Below are 12,626 nucleotides of genomic sequence, written 5' to 3'. Positions count from 1 at the left end.
ATGACTTGTCTATTTGTTTAACTTCTTGTCACTGTTGTCATTTACTTCTTTCTTGCCTTCCTTGATTTAACACTTTTAGTACTGTATTTTATCTTCAGCATTGTCTTTTCTAAAACATGGCTGACATTATCTTTCAGAATAGTTTTAGGTATATATAAAAATTCATTGGAAAGTTCAGGAAGTTCTCATACTACTGCCCCCCTGCACATAGTTTCTTCTGTTGCCATCTTGCATTACTGAAGTACCCTCATTACAATTGAGTGAGCCAATGTTGTTACATCATTATTAGCTAAAGTCTATAGTTTACATTAAGGTTCATTCTTTGTCTTGAGTATTTTATTAGTTCTGAGCAATACGTAATGACATGTATCCACCATTATATTATTATGCCAAATAATTTTACTGCCCTAAAAATCCCCTGTGCGCCACAGATTCATCTCTCCCTCCCCTGAATCCTTGGAAACCACTGATCTTTTTACCATCTCCATGGTTTTTCCTTTTCCAGAATGTCATGCAGTTGGAAACATACAGTATGTATGTGGCCTTTTCAGACAGACTGGCTTCTTCCACCTAGCAATATGCATTTAAAGCTTCTCCATATCTTCTCATGGTTTAGCTCATTTCATTTATTTTTGTCTTTTTAACAAAAATGATCCATGTGCCAGGAGGATAGGATGATTGCCCGTCTGCTTGCCTGACACCATCTTGGTTTGTCTTATTCATTTATTCATTCATTCATTCATTTTTGAGAGAGGGGGAGATGGGAGGAAGCAGAGGAAGAGGGAGAAAGGGAATCTTAAGCACTCCCCACACCCAGCACAGAGCCCAGTGCAGAGCTCCATCTCACAACCCTGAGTTCATGACCTGAGCTAAAATCAAGCGTCAGATGCTTAACCGACTGAGCCACCCAGATGTCCCTAGGTCATTTCTTTTTGGTATTGGTTAATATTCTCGTATCTGGAAGTACTACAGTTTATTTATCCATTAACCTATTGAAAGAGCTCTTGGTTGTTTCCAAGTTTTGGCAATTATGAATAAAGCTGCTATAAACATCTGTGACTGACCAGTGTCACTTAACAAGAATTCAGCCCCACTTTCTGCCCATGAAGATCTTGGGATACAGTATGCAGCTATGTGCGGGGACATGAGAGGAACAAGGGGAGATCCCCAATGTTGACTGTGCAGAAACCCACAAGAGCATGTCAGGGTAGATGGGAACTTGGGAAGGGAGGCCCATATAAAAAGAAGTCCTTGGATTCTTTCAACATGGATTACTTGGCATGTTTGAATACATGGAAATAATGCTTTTACTTTTATCAAAAGTTGGGGATGAGTTGGCCATAGGTTTGTGGAAAACATCAGTCAGTTAATTTCAAGGAAAACAAGAAAGATAATGTAGCCATGGAACACTGTGTAGTTCACCTGTGGACAATGTCTATGATCTTAATAAAGTAGAATAATAATTTGGCAAATAAAAGGGGAAAAAAAAAAAGCCAAAACTCTGCTGGCAGTGTGGGGAGAAAAGTTTGTGTGTCAATTTGGGTGTGTAAGGAAACTAATCCCAAAGTTCAACAGTAAGAAATCAGTAATCATGCCCAAAGTTGAAATAATTAGAATTTCAGTATAAATCATTGTTTTCTATAAATATGGAGACATGGAATAGGAGGGCAAAACAATAATACAACTGACTGCAATGAGATGCATTATGGTTGGTTGAAAATTGAAATACACGTGAGTGTAATTTACCACAATAATAGATTAATCCAGCGGGGAAAAATGACTATGATGATGAGACAAAGACACTGGTGGAACTCAGCACCCGTTTATGCAAAAACAAAACAAAACAAAAACCTCTTAGCAAACTACAAACAGAAGAAAAGATCCTTAATGTACTAAAAGATCCCAGGCAAGCCCCATACTAAGTGACTTCAGTCCTGTCGTCCCCAACTCTACTCAGATTTGTGTGGGAGATCTTAGAAAGAAACTTGGGCCAGAAAACGTGCACAGGGCTGGGAGAGCAAGAACCAAAACCATCAATAGTCACAGATGATATTGGAAATAGACGAGTTATTAGAACTGAGAAGAAATGTTTGCGAGTACAAGATCCGCACACCAGGTCAGCCATTGTCTTGAAGCCAAACAGGCAGAAAATGTAATTTTCAAACAGACAGCACCGACAATAACCACAAAACTTGAAGTGCATCTCAGGGAAAATCTGACCAAAGTCATGCAAGGTCCTTACAGAGAAAAATATGAAACTATATTGACAGACATAAAGGAAGACCCACGTAAGTGAAGACATAGATAGACCCAGTCAAGATGGACAGGCGGGCTCACGACCGTCAGGATGGCTTTCCGCCCAAACGGACATGCAAATCCAACCCAGTGTTAGTCTGCGTCCTGGCAGGGCTCTGCATGCCGCGTGCAGTCTTACCTAACATGCGTGTGGACAGGCCCAAGGGCAAGCAAGAAGACACTGGACGAACAAACACAGACACCCCCCAGCAGTAGCGGAAATGTAGGTGAGAACAGCTAGATACCATTTCCGAACAGACAAGGAGACAAAGGGGGTTCTGGGAGCAGGGCACCAGGCTGTTCCCTGCTGGCGGCCCTGTCGCTCTAGGAAGCCCCGTCTCCACGCTGCACGGCACGGAGTACCCAGCAGCTCCGGGCAGAGCTGAGATGCACATGCCCCATGATCACACCTGGGTAGGGGACCTACAGAACCAAGCAGACAGGTAGAGGATTTCTGTCGCAGTGTGGATTATGAAAATGAAAAAGGAAGTAATCCAGGAGCATCTCAGTAGGAGAATGCTAAAGAAGCTGCGGTTTATCCACACCACAGAATACATCAGTCAGGGTAAATACGCCAGAGGTAGAGGCAGCGGCATAAACCAGTGTCAAAAACATCATCCCGAGTGCAGAACAGCCTATTGCATGAAGATCAAATAGGGTACAACACCACTCTGTGAAGTCCAAAAACATGCAAAAGCAATACTGTATACATGGTGCATCGACATACACTTTTGCGGTAGAAGCACAAAAATATCCCTGGGAATGATCCGTAACCAACTTGAGATGAGGGGCAGCCCGGAGGACAAGGAGGAAGCTCTGGCTGCTCCTGTAATACTTCATATATATATATTTATTTGTTTGTTTTTAAACATTTTTTAAAGATTTTTTTAAATTTATTCATAGAGATCCAGAGAGAGGGAGAGAGAGAAAGAGAGAGAGAGGCAGAGACACAGGCAGAGGGGAGAAGCAGGCTCCCTGCAGGGAGCCTGACGTGGGACTCCATCCCGGGTCTCCAGGATCACACCCCGGGCTGTAGGCGGCGCTAAACCGCTGTGCCACTGGGGCTGCCCCTACTTTATATATTTAAAAGTAAAAGAAAAAGAGTGCCCGGGTGGCTCAGCACCTGAGCTCTGCCTTGGGCTCAGGTTGTGACCCCGGGGTCCTGGGATCGAGTCCCGTATCCGGTCCCCACAGGGAGCCTGCTTCTCCCTCTGTCTGTGTCTCTGCTTCTCTCTGTGTTTCTCATGAATAAATAAAGTCTTTTTAAAAATAATAAAAGAGAAATATGGACCAAATATGGGGAATTTTAAACTTTTAAAATTTGGAATTGCAGACTGAATCTAAATAGTGGATTCCTGTGTGTAATTTCTAGGCAATACTTTACGTTTAATCAAAATAAAAGAAGCATGTACGAGAAGAGGCTATTCCAAGACCAGTAGGCAGCCACTCTCCACATGCAGCTATCGAGCATTTGAAATGCAGCTGGTCCAAACTAAGATCCGCTCTATGTGTAAAATATAGCCAGGTTTCCTGACTTAGTGTGAAAAAAAAAAAAAAAAGAAAGAATGTAAAATCTCTTTACCCTCTAGCTCTCCCAAGAGTGAGCGTGCACACTTGAATCCAGGCGAGTGGCAGGTTAGGGAGTGTGGGGCGCCCTCTGGAATTCCGGGCGTCTGGCCCAGCTGACAGTTGTTGAATGAAACACCCAAAGAGCTGAGTTAGCAGGCTGCTGAGTTGAAGAGCATAGAGATGGGTGTGTGCAGGGCATGTGGACAGGATTCCGGGGTGGGTGATAGGGGTGGAGGCGGGCCAGCTCAGCCAGGAAGGGAAGATGCCGAATTTGGGGGAAAGGCTGAGGTTAGGGTCCTAAGGGATCCTGAAGGAGGCAGTGAGCAGGTGGTTGGCGGTAAGCACCCAGAGGTCTGGAAGGACATGGAGACCGTCATGCTGCCCACCCCATACCTGGGCTTAAGAACTCCCACAAATGCCGCTTGGAAACAGAACCTTGAGGCTGGAGTAAGGAGGGGCCTCGGGCACCAGGAGAGACTGAGTTCAGATGGCAGCTCTCACACCGGCTCCCTCCCGGGCAGAACTGAGTTCCCGAAGTCTCAGCTTCCGCACCTGTAAAGTCATTGTTTCCAGGACTAAACGGGGCAGTGAACCTAAGGTGCCTGGCCCATACCAGTGCTCCAGACTCGTTGGCCGTGATCAGGCGATGCCCACGCCCCCGACGAGGATGATAGTGTGCACCCCGGGGTCCTCTTGGAGTCCCAGGGACAGGCCTGAGGTCTTCAGAAACCCTTGCTGGTTGGGCAAGTGAGGACGAAGCCTCTGATAGCCGCTAGGGCCTTCCTTCCCCAGCCTCAGGAGCGGATGGCGTTGGGAGAGAAGTGACGGAGCGCAGTGAGCGGCGAGCACAGCTCATGGCTGGGGCAGCTCCACAGTGGAGAACCCAAGAAGTGCATTTAGGGAAAAATAACCCAAGTCACACCAAAACGGTGAGAGGGACTCCCATGGACTGTCTGCTAGGACGAGTGTGGGAATGCAGAGCTGCCCTAGCTGAGCCAGAACAGGGGGACACAGGTCAGGGGACAGAGGACGGGCATGAACAGAAAGAACTGCATGGACCAGGGCTGGGAGGCGAGACAGTAGGCAGCAAGAAAGCTCCTAAGATGAATAAGCAGAGGCTGCCCCAAGGTCCTGCAAGTGGCCTGAGGCACAGAGGCCTAGAGGAATCCCTGTCACAGAAGGTCACTTCCAAAACCTCCTGGAGTCCTGAAACCTTTGTCTCCCAGCTGGACTGGCAGCCCCACCCCCCCAACGTCCCATCCCAGGCACTGCGGCTCCTCCTGCCCCAACCCTGCACGGAGAGGAGAATGACATATGCCCGTCTGGATTTGCAAAATAATGCAGTTGCTGTGGCTGTTATCTCAAAATATTTGCAAATAAACCAAATATGACTTATTTTCAGAAAGTTTTTCCTCTTGGGCAATTAGTTTTAATGTTTCGGCTTTTTTTGGACTATTCATCTGGATGATCTATTTAGGTCCGTAAATACCCGTGGTCTGATGAGGGCTCCAACAGCTTCGTCCTTGCACAGCACGTCCCAGGGACGGAGTACCCGTCCTCTGAGGTCCTCAGCAGCTACCCCTTACGGAGAGGCGTAAATGTTTCCCGCAGGAAAGAATGAGCAAACCACAAATCTCAGCAGAGCTCTGCGCCGGTTCAATATGGTCCCCCCAAAAGTTTGGTCCCCCCAGATCATGGCCTTATTAGCAGATGACACTGGATTGCAGTGGGACCTAAACCCCATGAGAATGTCCTTGCAAGACACGGAGAAGGGCGCGCGGAGCAGAGGAGAAGCAGTGACTGGAACGTCGAGCGTACAAGCCAAGGGACACCAAGGATCGCGAGCAGCCGCCAGAAGCCGCAGGAAGGGTCTGGATTCGACTCTTCCCCAGAGTTTCCAGGAGGAACCAACCCTGCCAACACTTTGATCTCAGACTTCTGGCCTCAGACTGGGAGAGATAAATATTTGTCCCTTTGAAACCATCCAGGCTGTGGCGCTCTGTGACAGGAGCCACGGGAACCGAATTGGAGCTGCGGGGACGCCCGAGGCGTGGAGCCCGCGCCCTGCTCCAGCCGCTCCCTGTGCTCTCGGGAAGCGCCCGCACCCTGCGTCTGCCGCACCACCTGGTCACAGGCCCCCGGCTAGCAGCCTGTCCTGGGGGTCGCCAGCCCCGGTGGCGGCTCACGGAGGGCCTGAGGGCTCCTCCCCGGGATCTGGGATCCCGGGGTCTCTGCCCTTCGGGAAAAGAGCAGCCCTGGCAGCGCGCTTCTGAGCAGGACGGCGACATCCGTGTGCTGGGGAAGGGCCGCCCGGGAGCGCAGGCAGGGGACTGGCCGGTGGCTAGGGTCAGGGTAAGGGCCACCAGGCCTTCAAGGCCAAATCCGGGGACCGGGTGCCGGGGACAAAGGCAGGTGAGTTGGGCACGGCTCGGGCGCCCTGAGCAGCGCCGGGACAGCGGCCGAGCGGGCCAGCGGCTCGGTGGCCCCGGACGGTTCTCGCATCCCCCCCAGGTCTGTCCCTGCTCGGCCACAGCCTTCAGGGCCAGGACAAGACCGGGAGCAAAGCACTGCTGTCGGTGTGTCTGGAGGAATGTGTTGTGCTGTAACACAAATTTTATTGATCCTGAAGTGACAAGACATCTTATTGACATTCCGTGGAGGATCAATGGCGGATAAAAACGCAGAACAGACATCAGGCCTTCCCTAGACGAACCTCCCACGTGTAAATGGATCCCCCTAAACAGACAACTGTTATAGACACAGCTCTGGGAACCCCCGGGGTTTCTCCTGCCACCCCAGGAAGTTCTTAAAGAATTCAGACTGGGGACACAGTGATTCACGGATACTCTTTTCCTAAGGTAATTTTCCCCATTTTGTGGGTGTTTTGTTCCTGTCAATCACTGTGTTAAAGAGAGGCAAATCAAGCAGATATTGAATCATCTGGAAAGTCAACCAGTTGACACTAGACTACTGCCTCTATCTCATGTAAGAACGAGGACTGTAGGTATATGAGGGTTATACGTACTCTTATGGAATTCGCTTTTCTTAAGGTCTCTGTCATTTGATTTTCTTTCTTGATAAGGAATCAGTGCTTTGGAGCAGTAATATGCAGGCAGCCCTTGCTCAGAGGTGGAGTTGACGCGAAGGTGAGACCAAAGAGGCCAGCACCCACCAAGCCGTGGCAGTATCTGTACCACACAGACCCACCCAAGCACCTAAAGGCTCAGCCTGCCCCACGCCACAGGCACCGGTGCCAGCACAGTTCTCCCGTGGCTTGCGGTGCTGTGCTCGCATAGGGCAAGGGTCCACCCCAGTCTCCTCCCCCTGCACGTGACAAAGTGTGCATACCCGCCAGGTGCCCTCCAAGACATGCTCCCCACGTGCAAATCCTACCACACTGCAAGGGGACCTGCCGGTCTACAGAATCAGGCCTCTCCAACTCAGACAACCCCGGACACCCCAGGCAGGGCTGCTGGCCTGACCCTCAGACACTTCCCATGAGGCAATGTGTGTCCGTTTGCATGTGTGCCCGTGCATGTGTGTGCACACGTGTACGTGCCTACATGTGCACACATGTATAGTGTGTATACACGTGCGTGCACACGCATTTGTGTTTGTGTGTGCGTGCGTGTGCCTATACTCATGCGTGTGTGTGTATGTGTGTGTGTGTGTGTGCACGTTCAAGGCCTCTGCCTGTATTGTGTCATGACACCAGCCAGGAGTAAAATGTTTAACCGCCAGCTGTGTGATCTTCATCACAAATGCTATCTGACTGGTTTTTTAAATGAAATGATTACTTAATTGAATTTCAGTCAAAAATTCAACTGTGAAAAAAAAAAAAATTCAACTGTGTGGTTGAGATTTGCCACTGCCTCTCACAAAGGAAAGATACCTGAGACCCTGGGAGGGCCTGTTGATCCATCTAAGTAAACATGCCTGGTTTGGTGGCTACCTCATTTGTTATCTTAATTAAAATATTCCCTTAAAAATAAACAACCTTTATGTTTAAAATAATAACTTACGAACTCAGCATTAAGCCATGTAACAACGCTAAAACGTGTTTTGTTTAATTCTGGTACTTTGTCATAATCACGAACTCCCATCCGGCCTCCACCAGGCCCAGGCGTTCATTATGATTCTGAGAAGCAGAGTAAGACCATTTTAAGAAAGTCCCAGGGACTGACATTATTTTCTAAGGAGCATAAGGAATCAATTTTAAACAACTAAAACTTATAGGAAGTGGAATGGACGTGCATGAGAAGTGAGTGCCTCGAAGCAGGTGCCCGTCAAGCAGGGCAAGAGAGGTCCCTTATTCTGAAGGAAGCTCAGTAGCTTCCATAATTCCCCACTCATTTCCCTGAGTACTGATCTTTGGAACAATGGAAGTTTAGGGAGACTTGATTTTATTTCCTCTAACAAACTCTAAAAAATAAAACCCCGGTATCCCACATTATTATATCAGCCTCTTTAAAGTGGAGTTAACAATATTCGTGGATTTAGAAATGCTTGCATCTTTAAAACTCTCACCTAGTCTGTTGGTCACATAGAAGTTCGCCAGGGGAAAAGCAGCTGTCTGCGCACCCCAGATGCTCCCTGCTGCCCTGGCCAGATGACCACACAGGTGGCCCCATGCTCCGGCTGGCTCCTGCGCCAGCCTAACCCTAACCCCCCCACCTCATTCTCACCACCACCACCACCACCACCACCACCACCACCACCACCACCTCCTCCTCCTTTTGCCTTCTGTTCTATCCCAAGAAATTTCTGAAACTTTAGAGAGGTCACTGATTTTGATTGCAAATTTAAAAGATTCATAAGGCATATAAAATTTTAAGCTGTGCAAATCACGTAAGATGGATTTAAGATGTAAGAAAACAAGAAGGATTCTGGACAGTCTGACATCTTATGTCCATGCATTTTGCTCTGTGGAAGTGGTCCCTGCCCAGTGGCCCTCCTGCCGTGTGCCCACCCACCCAGGGTACGCGGGCCTAGCCACCTCTGCTGTGTAGGTTCGGTGGGGGGTGGGGGTGGGAGAGTCCAGCCTCGCAGCTGTCTATGAGATCTCTGCTCCGGGAGTGCGGAGCGTCCCTGCTCAGGAAGCAGAAAACACCTGGCAATTCCTTCTTGATTTGACTTAGGTAGATGATGAAAAGCATCTTAAAAGCCACTTTTGGGCAGCCCAGGTGGCTCAGAGGTTTAGGGCCGCCTTCAGCCCAGGGCCTGATCCTGGAGACCTGGGATCGAGTCCCACATGGGGCTCCCTGTGTGGAGTCTGCTTCTCCCTCTGCCTCTCTCTCTCATGAATAAATAAATAATTTTTTTTTTTTTAAAAAAAGCCACTTTCACTGCCGCTTATCACATTTTCTGCATAAGGTTGATGGCCAGTGGGCTGGTGGCACAGGGGCATGAGAGGGGCCAGGCTGCGAGGACCAGCGGTGGGACTAGACTAGTTGGGCCATGCCTTCAGCCTGGCTGAGTCCAGAGGCTGAATATGGGCCAATATCTGAAGAGCACTGTGGATGAGCGCCTACTAAACCGGCTATGAATCATCCTCTTTGCTCAGGTAGCATCAACATAACAAGGAGGAAACGCTGGCCCGTTGCCTCTGATCAGATCCCCCATGTTCCACAGTAATCGCCCAAGCATCGGCACGATGGATTTGCCACCTCCGTGGGTCAGGTGCTGACGGGTGACAGGTCTCCACTCCTCTGCATGGACGTGGGGCCTCCTCTCTCTAGTAGCCTCCCAGTGCAGCCGGGCCACCTGGCCAGGTCCCAGCTGGGATGGGGGCCTTGGCTGTCAAGAAATTGGGAACTCTGGCTTTGTGCAAGATGCCTGGGAGCTGAGAAGAAGTCTCATCCCAGAGCCTAGACCTGGAAACTCCACCTCCGTCCCTAAATCCGGATACTCTCCCACAGTTAGAAGTGAACCCCTATGCACCATAAAGATACTGCACATAACTTATTTAGCTTTTGTCACCTGAAAGGTTTTCGTGTGGTGTTCACTCCCGGCAGAGCACCAGGTGTGTCCTCATCTCCCTTCCTGGGAGGCGCACACTATTCAGGCCGAGCCAGGGTGGGGCTCTGCTCCAAGCACCTTAAGAATCACCAGCGTTGCTGTCTGGTGCCACGATTGCAGCACATGCAGTTGAACTACCTTCTCCCCCAAGGCTCTGAGGCAGCCTGGCTCCCGGCCAGCCCACCAGACTGGATGGAAGCATATTTTGCTGTCACCTGGCATGCATTTCATATTGTGCGTGTAAGTATGCACACACATGTATATCCCAAGGATGTAAAAGTACGACCTTCACATCAATTAAGGCTGTTTAAGGGGTGTGTTTCAGATGAAATGCTGTAATATGCAAAATCACCGGATTAATGAATTAATCGACAGGAAAATAATCTTTGCCAGAAAAACTATGACTGTGAACTTCCAAAATAGGATTGGCTTGTTCATATATATTAACCAAAAATAAGCTCCGCTTTGCAGTAGAAACCCCACCGCCAGCTTCCAGAAAAAGAAACGTCTGAAAGTTCGCTTTAGGGAGAGGTTGGTTGGTTGGAGTCAACCGCCCAGCGCTACACGCAACTGCTCCAATTCAACATTTGTCTGACCAAATCGCGGGAGACCGTGTGTGGACACACCCGCTAAGTCCAGTCGGAGGAGTATCTCCCATAACATAGCAATTGATTTAATAAAGGAACTAACCAATTTTAAATTGCAATAAATTTACCAAACATTTTCACCGTTTATGGAGAGCTTTACAGTAAGAAAGTATCAACAAAAGCAGGCACATCCGTGTACAAAGTGTTGCTGCTGGGCGCAGTTAGCGGCGGCCGACCCCACGGCAGCGGCTGCTCCGTCCGTCCTGGCGCCGCCTGGGCCCTGCTCCGGGGCCGCCCTGGCTCTGAGCTCTCACCTGGACCGGACTTGCCACAGAGAAGTGCGCTGGGGGCGAGGCAACCCCGAGACATTTATTGTAAACTTTAAAATGGAATCCGGGTAGAACAGACACAGAGAAGAAGGGAAACCTCCCAGACACGGGAATGGTGACAGCGGAGGGTCGGCCCGGGGCGGCGGGGGCGTCCGCGAGCGGGGCCGGGGCGGCCCTGGGAGTGCAGCGCGCGCGGGTCCTGCTCGCCGCGGGGCCGGGGCCGGGGCCGGTGGTCGGCGGTGGTCGGCGGTGGCCCGTGGTGGCCGGTGGTGGTCGGTGGCCCGTGGTGGCCGGTGGTGGCCGGTGGCCCGTGGTGGCCGGTGGTCGGTGGCCGGCGGTCCCTGTGGCCCGGCGCTCAGCAGGCCCGGCCCGGCTCCCACGCGCGCCCCGCCTCGCACGGCGGCCGGCAGCAGTAGGGGTAGGAGGCGTTGAGGTCGGGGTCCGAGGGCGCGTAGCCCGGCAGCTCCACCGACGGGTGCCCCCCGCAGCGCACCTCCGCGCCCGCCTCGTCCCGCGCGTGCAGGACGCCCACGCTGATGTAGGACACGGCGTGGCGCGCCGCGAGGCCCGCGCAGTCCCCGGGGGCCGCCAGGTCCGAGTCCTCGGCCGCCAGGATGGACGCCTCGCTCGGCCGCGGCTGCAGCCGCCGCCCCCGCCGCCCCCGCCGGCCCCGCCGCGCCCGGGAGGCCGCAGGCTGCGCGCGGAGCCCGGGGCCGCCGCGGGGCCGCGCCGGGGCCCGGGCCGCCCTCCTCCGGCCGCGCCGGCCGCGCCGAGCCTGCGACGCGCGGTAGTTCTTGACGAGCAGCAGGCTGAGCAGGCCCAGCAGGCACTCGAGCGAGTTGAAGACGGTGGAGAGCACCAGGCCGCGCTGGTAGTCCTTGAGCTGGCGGCACTTGGCGGACGTGGCGCTGTCCAGGGCGCTGCGCGCGCGGGGCGCGGGGGGCGCGGGCGGCGCGGGCGGCGCGGGGGGCGCGGGGGGCGCGGGCGGCGCGCGGGGCGGCAGGCAGTAGTGCGAGTACTTGCGCTCCACGAGCGACACGGTGTCGCCGTCGATCACGGCGCCCGCGAAGGCGCTGAGGACCCCGAGCATGAAGACCAGGACGCCGAGCAGGAGCAGGTTGTGGCTCTTCGCCGGCCCCGCGGGCCCCGCGCCGCTGCCCGGCTCCCCCGGCGCGGCCTCCGCGGCCCCCGCGCGCGCCGCGGCCGCCCCGAGCCCCGGGCCCCGCGCCGGCCCCGCGAGCGGCGCGTCCCGGGGCCCGCAGCAGAGCAGGGCGGCGCCGAGCAGCGAGAGGCCGGCGGCCAGCAGCAGCCCCGAGTAGAAGGCGCCGGCGGCCGCCCCCAGCCGGAACGGCTCCCCGCGCAGCTCCGAGCCCAGCGAGAAGCACTTGAGGCCGACGGCGGCGGCGCTGAGCGCGCAGGCGAGCAGCAGGCAGGAGGAGAGCGCGGCGCAGGCCCCGCGGACGCTCCACTTCATCCTCCGCGCCCGAGCCGGCCCGCGCCCCGCGCGCCCGCCGCCGCCCGCCGCCGCCCCCGCCGCCTGCGCCTCCTCCCGGCGCCGCGCGGCCGGACCGCCGGCCTCCTCCTCATCCTCCCGCGTCCTCCCCGGCCCGCGCCGCCGCCGCCGCCGCCGGAGTCCGCATCCTCCGCCTCCCGCGCCGGGAGCCGCTGCGGCGCAGGACCGCGGGGCGCGCGCCCCCTCCCCAGCCCGCCGCGCCCCTCCCCGCCCCTCCCCGCCCGTCCCCGCCCCTCCCCGCCGCCCCGCGCGCCGGGCCCGGCGCCGCCCTCCCCCGCCGCAGCCCCCGCGGCCCGGGGCGCCCCTCCGCCGCCT

General features: G+C 53.8%; 1 protein-coding gene across 1 annotated transcript; it reads right to left on the bottom strand.

Annotated features, from left to right (window-relative positions):
- Positions 1 to 10,530: 10,530 nt before the first annotated feature.
- TMEM271 (transmembrane protein 271) lies at positions 10,531 to 12,397 on the bottom strand. Its single transcript, XM_041752837.1, has one exon. It carries the CDS (start codon positions 12,270 to 12,272, stop codon positions 11,154 to 11,156), a length of 1,119 nt encoding a protein of 372 aa, XP_041608771.1. The 5' UTR covers positions 12,273 to 12,397; the 3' UTR covers positions 10,531 to 11,153.
- Between the last annotated feature and the right edge of the window lie 229 nt (positions 12,398 to 12,626).

Source organism: Vulpes lagopus, chromosome 4 (assembly GCF_018345385.1).
Source record: "Vulpes lagopus strain Blue_001 chromosome 4, ASM1834538v1, whole genome shotgun sequence".
NCBI classification, from domain to species: Eukaryota; Metazoa; Chordata; class Mammalia; order Carnivora; family Canidae; genus Vulpes; species Vulpes lagopus.
Note: the sequence above shows the minus strand (reverse complement) of the source record. Positions and strands in the feature narration are given on the sequence as shown.